Source organism: Furipterus horrens, unplaced genomic scaffold (genome assembly GCF_987537825.1).
Source record: "Furipterus horrens unplaced genomic scaffold, mFurHor1.1.pri manual_scaffold_12, whole genome shotgun sequence".
NCBI classification, from domain to species: domain Eukaryota; kingdom Metazoa; phylum Chordata; class Mammalia; order Chiroptera; family Furipteridae; genus Furipterus; species Furipterus horrens.
Window position 1 is genome coordinate 54,328,753 of NW_028327182.1, and position 11,339 is coordinate 54,340,091.

Below are 11,339 nucleotides of genomic sequence, written 5' to 3' on the forward strand. Positions count from 1 at the left end.
AGGTTGGAGTTTTTCCGGACAGACCTCATATACAACTGACTCTTAAACAATGTGGTGGTTTAGGGGTACCAACCCCCAATACAATAAAAATCCGCACTTAACTTTTGACTCCCCTAAAACTTAGTTTGTCTCTCATTATCTGCTGGGGATTGATTCTAGGACCTGCGTCAGATAATAAAATGCACAGATGCTCAAGTCATACTGTCTGCATTCAAACTGCTAACAATGAACTAAAAGAAGTACGGGTTATTTGTCAAGGAACAAAGTGGGGCTTGACTGTGGAGCTAGGGTGGGAGGGCAGGGCAGAGGAGAGCAATGTTGGAAAAACTGGGACAACTGTAATTGAGAAAAAATTTTTTAAAAAAATAAAAGAATGGGTTATTATTGAAAAAAATCCCCATATAAGTGGGACCACACAGTTCAAACCCGTGTTGTTCAAGGGTCAACTGTGTTCATTTTCTTTTATAGCATAATTTATTTGCATACACACCTATTAAGTTTCTGGCTAGCTCTGCAGCAATATCACAAATTTTCTTCCTCATGCTAGACTGTGTTTCCATTTGAATAATCATTAGTAGTTCACTCTTGATAGCAGTCTGGACATCAGAAGGAAGAGTTGGGTAGACTTCATCAAATGCAGAGGACAAAAGACGTCTTAGGAGAACGGCAGCCATTTGTCTAGCCTATAAATAGATAACATGGTTATTATATTGGTGTCTTACTAGAGTAAACATTTCCAACAAACTAGATTCAATCTGCCATTGATGTATTTCACTATTTCATTTTTATACTTCACTGCGAAAGCACTTTATTAGATTTTGTAAAAAATAAAGCTATTTGTAATGATATTAGCCTCCTGTATAGAAAATGCCACCAAAAGGTATTTTTGTTTATAGCTGAGGCAAAGCCCTGAACATATTAAATCTCAAACAGGAACACCTATCACAGCAATGATAAACCTGTTTAAAATTCCTATTTTTAATGCCTTCTTTGGAGAAAAACAAATCTTAATAGAAATTGTAAACCCTATAATGTTCCTTCCTACTTCTCCATTTGGCTGTCATTCTAGTATCCGAAGTGCCTTTCCCATTTAATTTTATACTCCCAGCCTGGCCTACCTTGCTGTATTACTGAGATTTCATTAACCTCTGAGATAAAATGCTTTCAAATCTATTTATCTTCATGCTTCGTTCATGCAAACAATTACAAGTTCCCAACACCTAAAAAGTGATAATCAATCTCAATGTATATTCTTATCCCATTTTCAAACATGTAGAATTGATTCAAGTTCGGCATTTTCTGTATAATAGTCCTTTGGATTATCAAAAGTTGAGACAAACACCATTGTAAAATTTGATCATATTAAATCAATAAGCCACTGAAAATATTAAACCCAATTATTCTTTTTCTTTTCTGGGCTGCTATTCATTATCACTATAATTACTTTGGTTCTTTGATCAACAAAAACAATTAAGCTCTTTTCATTGAGAAATATTCTCTTCTGAACTACTTTAGGCAGATTGCAAATGTACTAAAAATTTATGCTCTAGAAAGGATTCAAAGTGGTTAAAATTCCCACTGAAATCTATGAAGCCACAATCAAGATGCTGAAGCTAGTTCACAATCATCATCTAACTCCAAAATCAAATCAAGATTTAAATGGGGTTTAATATAAGTTTTTTGAAAATAAAATTCAATAATTTTCATAATATTCTCAGCTTTAAAATTTGTTTCATAGCATTACACTTTCCCTCTGGGGAGCATGCTAGTGCGATCCCCTTTCCCCTCTTCTTCCCACTAGACACATGACCTTTGCCTTTCTCTCTCCTAAGCTACAAGGGCCCTTCTTTTACTTTGTAACTTGTTTCCTGAGCCTACGCAGCCCAGATGGTTCACTTCTACTACCTCTGTAACTATACATATATATATAAACTATATCTTATAATAGGAAGAAAACATTTTGTTTCATAGCTAATTTGCATCTATCTTCAAGAATTAAAATAGCCACATTTTTAGAGATTTAAGTACCTTATATCTGTTTGTTGATATTTGAAATTCATTTTGAATTAAAGAAAAAGAATATGTTACAAAGATGAAGAAACATCCTTTGTCATCTACTTTTAAAAACCAGGGCATGCTTATACTGTTTCCTAAGCGTTGCAGAGAAAAATAAATTGCCAATTTAAAGTCAGGTGTATTACTATACAGTTTAGTGTGACTTCATTTCCATCATGTATTCATATAAGCATTTTACATATAGTGTGACTTAATAAAGGAGTCTTACTTTACAAATTCTAAGTGCATTTCACAGATGAGGTAAGTTTTCTACACTTGGATATTTTAATGCTTTTCCAAAATAGAGAGAATATTCAATTAACATTCAATGTTATGCACAGATATTCCTTCTGGGAAGGAAAAAGATTAGCTGCTAAATACATAGAAAAGCAGTAAGAAACTATAAACTTGATTTAGTACAGTAATTAGTTATTTTGCTAAAAGCCATGAATAAAAATTTTATTTATTTATTTTTGAGAGAGGGGGAGGGAGGGAGGAAGAAAGAGAAGGATAGAAATATAGATGAGAGTGAGAAACATCTATTGGTTGCCTCTTTTATGTGCCCTCAGGGACCGAACCCATAACCCAGGCAAGTGTCCTGACCGGGAATTGAGCCAGCAATCTTTTGCTTTGCAGACTGACACCCAACCAACTGAATCACTGCATTCAGAGATAAAAGCCATGATTTTTAAAGGACTCTACAAAGTGTCTTTTACATATTTTTAGTTCCCTACACATCTTTACAGTACATTTTCTTCTCCACTTAGCGATGGCTATAAGCATAACATTTTAAAAGATGAGATAAAAAGTAGGTTTTCACAATCATTTGGTAACACATTAAATTTCCTCTTTTAGAATGAACTGTTTTGAGGAAGAAAATTTTTTGTAGCTATAGAAATCACTTATATTTAATAATTTTATATAATTATTTTTTTAAGTATTAATTTTTAAATATCCTGGACACATCATCTGACATGGGGGAAAATATGCTCATTCTTAATACAAGTATTTCAAAAATTTTAACTCCAAATGGCTTTTAGCAAATAGTAAGTTCTAAGTTCTGGTAACATCTAGGCAATAAACAACAGCCCTCACTACCTACTTTGACCACCATCTAACACCCAGCTTGTTTTGTAAGAATATATTCTCAAATATTACAGTACCTCCTCAGCAGCTGTAGTGTTTCTGATGGCTTGTAAGAGGAATGTGATTTTTGACTGTCCTGGGATATTCTCATATGTTTCCTATATGAAAAAGAAAAACATTAAGGGTTAGAATATAATGTTAGAAAGCCTCATGAGTAAACCAGGGAAAAGAAAGGCTGGGAAAGATCCATATGTGGGAAGTCATATAATCTAGGTCTAGTGTTAAAAATTTCTCCTGTAACATAAAATATACTTCAGAAAGGTTAAGAAAGAGATGTCCAATGAGTTACTTTTAAGCTTCTTTCTACCTTTATCTCTTAAAAATAGATTTTTTGATGTGTGCATACACTTCCCCAGCATTTGTTAATATCCTGATTAAAAAACTCAAAGCTTAAGAAGGTGTTAAGTGTGACTTGAGCTACCATGCTGCAAAATAACTGCTGAGTATCTCCTTACATCATGGTTACATACTGGTTATCGTGTTAATATTTTTCACATCAGCAGACGTGGAACTGGTTCAGATGAGCACTACTAAGAATTACCAGAGACCTCAGAGAAAGGGAAAGTAAGTATTTAAATTCTTTATGCCACCTTTCCTTTTAAGCAATGATTATACTAAAATCATACTTATATACACCATTAAATAAATAGTCAGAAGAAATTCAGCCAGGAGACTTTTCTAGATCCAGAAATATAGATTTTGAGACTCAGGACACTTCTCTGTTAACAATGTAAAATGAGAGCAAATTGGTTAACAATAAAAACTAAGTTGACACCAATTTAAAAAGACAGATGGTCTAAGTGGATGAAAAGACAAGACCTAGGTATATGATGTCTATAAAATTAAGTGGAAATACAGATTCATGTGCATGTGTAAAAAATTCTAACAACAGCAGTCTTACTCTGGAAAAAAAAACATTATTTTAAGTACATTTTGAACCCCCCCCCCCCAAAAGCCTGTAACTGATTGACTAGAATCAGCAGTAAGTAAATAAATGTAGTCCACTCTTATCTATCCACTTTAAGGGTATGACACAGATAATGTTATTTTCTTAGCAGTCTTAAGTTCAAAGAGTTTGTCTGCTCTCTAACAGCTACCACTCCACAAAATTTCCCTGGTTCCGACTTACGGCCAAGATGGAGGCCTAGACTGACACGCTCCATCTCCCTCCACAACTAAGAAGGAATACAACTACCACAAAAGCAGATATAAAGAAGTTCCAGAAAATAAAGCTACACAGAAGTCCAACATATGAAGTTATAAACAAGTGGTGCTCCTCTGGACTGGGTAGGAGGGGCAAAGCTCCAGAGCGGGACTGTAATAAGCACAGACACTGTGAGGCCCAGAGGGCGTGGAGAGGGAGAATGAGGCTCCTGGTCTCTCAGCAGAGAGTGAATGGCAGGAATCCATCTTGGACCCCTGCCCCCACACAAAGCACCACAGTGTGGAAAGAAGGGTCACCCAGTAGTGACAAGTGCATGGGGCCCCGCCCCTATAGCATAGGAGGTGTGACAGCCCTACCCAGGAAGGAAAGGTAAACAAACTTGTCAGGATGGCAGGGATAATGATAAGAGATCCCAATCACGCAGCTGACTAGAAAGCAAATACACGAATTAACAGACAAACAGATAGATAACCTTTCTGAAGCTCAGTTCAGAGCTATAGTTATAAGACAGCTTACAGAAATAACAGCAGGAGTTACTCAAGACAGGGAAGGAATGAAGACTAGTACTGCTGAAATGAACAGAAACACATACGAAACAAGTGGTGAGGGAAGGAACACCAGGGATCAAATCAACAAATCAGAACGTAGGGAAGGAACAGTCAACCAGTGCAGAAAGAGGAAACAAAAAATGAGGAAAATGAGGAGAAGCTCAGAAACCTCTGGTACAACTTTAAGAGACCAATATCCGAATTATAGGGTTGCCAGAAGGTGAAGAACTAGAAATTGAAAAATGATGTGAAAAAATAATGAAGCAGAACTTCCTGACCTTGGGGAAGGAAATAGACTTACAGGTCCAGGAAGCACAGAGTTCCAAAGAAACTGGACCCAGGGAGAACCACACCAAAAAACAATAATCAAAATGTCAAAAACTAAAGATAAAGAGAGAATCTTAAAAAGCAGCAAGAGAGAAGAGAATTATGTACAAAGGAGCCCCAATTAGACTATCAGCTGATTTCTCAAAGGAGACTGCAAGCAAGAAGGGACTGGCAAGAAATATTCAAAATAATGAAAAGCAAAAACCTACAGCCACGATTACTCTATCCAGCAAAGCTGTCATTCAGAATAGATGGGCAGAGAAAGTGCTTCCAGGACAAAGTAAAACTGAAGGAGTTCATTAGATCAAAACCACCATTATATGAGATGTTTTTAAAGGGACTTGTTTAGAGGAAGGAGGATCAAAACTATGAACATTAAAATGAAAACTGTATTACAACAACCAACAACAGAAACTACGGAACCGAAACAAAGGCAAACTAAGCAGGCAACGAGAGTGGGAAAAGAATTATAGGTATGGGGAACATTTTGGGGGGAGGTCAGCAGGGAGGGGGAAGGGGGGAAAGGGAGGGAGATGGTGCGGGAATTAGGAAGCCTAGTAGGAGGGAGTGGAGTAGATAGATATTGAGAGGAACTATATGCACAACCAATGGGCATGGACTAAGGTGGGGGGACAACTGGAGGGAGGGGAGAAGAGGGAAAAGAAATTGGGACAACTGTAACAGCATACTCAATAAAACATATTTAAAAAATTTTACCTGGTTTCTCTGGACAGAAGTGAAAACAAGAGAGGGAAAACAGGGCTTCTCTGTATTCACATCTACTTTACACCTTTAATTAAGTCCTTGCTCCAAGGCATTCTTGAGATATTGACAGATAAGAAAATAAAGGCTCAGAAGTTAAATGACTTCCCCAAGGTATTGCTTGGTCTTCTGAGGCCTACTGTACTCAAAATCTCCTTGGCACTAAATGCTCTCTGGGTTTCACCCATGGGGACTGACCCCACCAAATAACCAGTTCTATTTACACAGTGCTACATAGTTTTCAGACATCTCACACATATCTCAATCTGGGGAAGAACAAATTTGAGAGAAAGGAGAATTCAATATTTTCTGATAACCTCAAGTTCCTCTCAAGTACACAAGCACATAGGAACATAATAATGCTGAAAATTGTGACACAAAGTATTCACAGCTGAGGAGAGAATACGGTTTACATTTATTTATCCAGAAATGAGAGAATTTATGTAAAGATATTTGCAAGATTGCAAAAATGGATATGATACCTAAAAGTTTTTCACTTCATCTTTTTCAAAGCAATGCAAAAACCAATATAGCCTTTTCATTTAAACATAATCTCTCACAGTACACTAAATGTCTTTGTATTCCTTGTATCAATACTTAGCTTACCCCCCCCCCCATGTACTGGAGATGCTGTAAATATTTAATACTTAAATTTTCAGTGGCTATCAAGGAATGATCCATGGAAATGGACTACAGGGTGGGGATTGACTGTGGGAGAAGGGGTGGCAGGAGGGGGGAAGCCATGGGAGAAAAAGTGGGACAACTGTAATAGAAAAACAAATAAATTTAAAAATTTTTCAGGGGCTAAATCAAGTTTTGGAAAAAAATTCTTTATTAGGATATCACTCTCAGAAAACCTGTTACAAATTTTGATGGTTCCTACCTTCGGCCTTTGGCCCTGCTGAGACTATTACTGTGAGTTATCCAATGTTAATTCTAATATTTGACATTAAGTCAAATATTAAACTCTATTCCATAATAAATTAGAAATCAGGGAAGAAGAGTTTAGTATGAGGGACATCTCACTCCTAAGAGAGGATTCTCCCCATTTGGTATGTTCTCCTGTAGCAATACAGATATAGTATTACAAAACATGGGTCAAGGATAATAGTTTGACAAAAAGAACATAGCTTTAAAATCTGAAGTGTAATTTTTTTGTAGCCTAAACAGACTGAGTTCCACAAAGATAGGTATGCTATTTTTTTCCTGTTTGTATTCCCAGCATAGCACATTAGAGTATAAAGAATACTTCTAAGCAAATATAAAGAATATTTCTAAGCAAATATCTAATATTCCTAGCATTAGCCCAGGCAGTTTCAATGAATGTTACCAGTGTGTGACAAATAAAATTTCAATTTCATTTGATTCTACCATGCACAATCACACAATGTAAAGTACATTTCAAACCTCCATCCTTTTCTGCCCACAAAGGAGAAATGATGACATGTACTCCTCTCACTCATTCCATAAATATTTAGGGCACTTACCTTGTATATGGATACATAGAAGAGGAGACAGCTTTTATTAGTAAACATGTTGGTTCCTCAAAATTTGAGCATATTTTTCAATGTTACCCTCCTTCAATTCAAATCTCGCTAATAAAGGTCTATATTATAATCAACGAGGTACATAGTCAATTCAAAAAATTAATGTAAATATAAAATTCATGAATATAATTGATAACATATATTATGTAAAATGCCATTATGAATGCCATGGATATTTAACTTTGGATTACTTGTCAATTATTCAACTGTTTATTCATGTTATTGCATTTTGAGACAAGAACATTTAAATCCTTTTTCCAAATATCATAAACATTTTAAAGTTAAAGAGAAAAATCCTTGAAGATTTTTTTTTTTTTAAATAGAAGATACAGAGCCTAATCCTGGCTGGGTAGCTCAGATAGTTAAGAGCATCCTTCTGATATGCCAAGGTTGTGGGTTTGAACCTCGATCAGGCATATACAAGAAACAATCAATGAATACATAAATAAGTGGCACAAAAAAATTGATGTTTTTCTCTCTCTCCCTTCCTCTCTCTTTAAAAAAGAAGAAAAAAAAGATACAGAGCCTACCAAATGGCTTATACAATGGAAAAAGATTTAAAACTTTTTAAAGTTTTGAGACCCTTCAATGATTTCAACAGTAATTACCATAAATGTTTTACTGTACTTAATCTCATATTTCAATATAAAACAAGTCATCTTAGTAAACAGTTTGGTAGGTATGTGTCAGCTATGTACTTTTATTTTGATCAAGTAAATTACAAAGATATTCACTGAGCCCTTGCCAAGCTTTTAGTTCAAAAACATTTCTGTATTTGTTATATCAGACTATAATAAAAGGCTTATTTCATGATGCAAAAAAAAAGGGGTATTAAAGCATCATTAGAATAGCCCTGACCAGGTGGCTCAGTTGGCTGGAGCATTGTCCATTATACCAAAAATCGTTGCAGGTTAGATTACCAGTCAGGGCACATACCTAGGTTGCAGGTTTGACCCCAGTCAAGGTGTATATGGGAGGTAACCGATCAATGTTTGTCTCCCTTCCTCTCTCTCTAAAATCAATAAGACATCTCAGACATCTCTTCGGGTGAGGATTAAATATATATACCTATATATTCCAGGTTATACAAAGAAAATATAATATTTGAATGTTTTCACTAGGAATAAAGGGGACTTAGGAGAATACTTATTTTCAATTTTTCTATATGAGAAAATGTACTAAATGATGCTATCCATCCCCAAAGTGATTAAAGTGATAAGATTTACAACAGGCACCAAATGGAATTCAAGCTGAACCATACGTACATTTGGTTCAATAGACAAAAGATTCCCTACTAGGCTTCACAATAGAGACTCAAGCAACTGGAGAGAAGAGGCAGAATTAAACTAGCACTAATTACAATGCTGTTCCGCTTTGCAACACATGGCAATTTCTATTATGGGTTGGGATTAAGAATTGATTTCTGTGAAAAATTACCTCTAGAGTTAACAGAAAGAATAAAAATGCTTTAATGGGCATCATCACATAACACTGATAGGAATGCAAGCTGATGCAACTAATAAATGCATATTACTTCTAAGGACAAATGCTGCTTTTAAGTTTTCTACAAATAAACCTGGCAAAGTCTGAAAAGATAGGGATACATGTACTTCTACATATAGCACTGTTTTCAAGAGTAGAACACTTGAAATCTCAATGTCCATTCATCAGAGGATTGGTTGCATAAATAATAAGTACATCCTATAGGATGGAATACTACATAGCTGCTTTAACAAAACCTTAGGTGGCAATGTGAAATGTATTGAGTGAAATATTCAAGGTGCACCAACAGAATGTATAATAGAAGCCCACTCATGTAAAAACGAATATATATACACATATACAGTATATGCATATATGTGCTTGTAAAGCTATTTCAGAGACAATTCACAAGACACTTAAAAAGTGGTGACCTTTAGAAAATGAGATAAAAAACTATTTGCAAGGTTTGAATTTTTACCCCAAACAAGTATGACAAGTACAACAAATCAATCAATCACCAGTAATTAGGATAAAGTTAATAGTTGTTTAAAGCACTTTTCATACAGAACTGAACTTTCCGTGTACTACTTTGGGAATTATAAAACCACTTAAGTGGAACCTGTAGTCCTAAATCTATTAACAACATTGTGATTTTAAGGACTATAAATCTGGTGAATCCAGAGGAGGACGTGTCCCCCAATTTCATTGGCTGTATTTAATATAAATGTTTCCTCTGTAAAAAGATCTAGCTGAACACCCTTCACTGAGTCATAGAAATCTTCAATAAGATAGTGCCAAAAAACTCTGTATATAATCAAGTTTGAAGACAGGTTCTGATAACGCATTTAAAAGAAACTGGAAAGTTTCTGCCCTTCTCCTGAAGTATCTCAAATAAATTGTGGTCTCAACACTGACAGTATAAAATCAGTCTTATATTGAACCAAGTGAGTCTTACTACTACTATTTGGTAAATGAAGTTGCAAATACATAAGAAATATCACCTTTTGAAACTATTACCACAGATCCACATTTTGGAGGTCAGGAGACAAAGGTGATTAAATAACGACAGATTCAGGTTAGACTAAATGAAATCAAAGACTAAAGCATACAGCACTAGCCCCGTTAAACAACCAAGTCCCAGGACATCCCACTTACGTTTTGAGACCACAAATCTCTAGAGATCAAAGACTCTCTCAAGAGCAAAGTAAGGTAGAAGCTGCTTAGAAAGAAACCTTAAAGGTAACAAGACTGAGAAATGTGGGAGAAATCGAGCTTCTGACGTTAGGAACTAGACAAGAGAAGGAGGACTAAATGGAAATAAGTGGAAAAAAGGAGAAAGGGTTAAACACATATTTCAAAAGGAGAGGCTGGTGAATGGAGGGACAGTTGGTAGCTTAGAGTTGAGGGGCAGCAGAAAGGGGTGATGGGTCAGGTGGCAGCCAGGGTTTGCGGGACCAAAAAGGCTGGGCTAGGGGTACACCACGGGGGAGGCTCCCAATGGGAGACAGCGGGAAAGGGACGAGAGGAGCCCCGGGGCCGGCCCCACATCCCTCCCTGCCGCCTGGTTTCCCCATCTGCGCGGGGGTAGTATGTCTGCAGCGGCCACGCACGTGTGTACGAGGCGCAGGGAGAAAACAGGCGCCGGGCCCTTTGGCTAAGTCAAAAGGGCCCCAGGGCACCGCAGGGGGCTGCTGGCCGCCTCACACGTGGACTGAGCAGCCACCGCCCGCCGGGCCCGGCCTGCGCCGCCAAGGCCCGGTGAGGCCGTGTAGGTGGAAGGGTCGGCGAGCCGGCCGGGGCTAGGAGTCTGGGCGAGAAGCTGGGTTACCTCTGCCTGTTTCCGGACCACATTGTCAGGGCTGAGCAGGTTTCCCAGGAGCAGGTAGAACTGTTGCTGCTCCGCCGCGGCCGCCGCCATTGCGCTAGGCGTGAGAGAGAGGAGGGAGGGGAGACAAGAGCCGTGAGGCAAGATAGCGGCCCGAGGCTAGCAGGAGGGGCGGGGGCAGGCCCAGCGCGGGGAACCTGCACTAGCAGTACGCAAGGGCCTAGGAGACCGGGGCGGGAAAGGGCGGGGCAAAGGGGAAAGGGGAAAATGGGGCGGGACCTCGCGACCCCTCACCCCACCGTGGCCCCGGCATCGGCGCTTCATTGGCCCTGGGAGTGTGGGGCGGAGCCAAAGCCACCTACTCGGGGGCCCAGCGGATTGGCCACGCACTCTGCAGTGCTGTTAGTGGAGGTACGCGGCGTGCTGCTGTGCTTTACAGTGGGCCCAGCGGGTCGGGACTTAGCTGTGTAAATATGGCCGGG

General features: G+C 38.1%; 1 protein-coding gene across 1 annotated transcript in view; it reads right to left on the minus strand.

Annotated features, from left to right (window-relative positions):
• The window catches only part of IPO5 (importin 5), a 48,358-nt gene extending 37,344 nt beyond the window's left edge, over positions 1–11,014 (minus strand). Inside the window, exons 1-3 of the mRNA XM_090258005.1 lie at positions 10,861–11,014; positions 3,219–3,299; positions 491–683 (exon numbers count right to left, since the gene is read on the minus strand). Coding sequence (XP_090114131.1) covers positions 491–683; positions 3,219–3,299; positions 10,861–10,950 — 364 coding nt within the window. The 5' untranslated portion in view covers positions 10,951–11,014. The remainder of the gene's footprint in view (positions 1–490; positions 684–3,218; positions 3,300–10,860) is intronic.
• Positions 11,015–11,339: the final 325 nt, after the last annotated feature.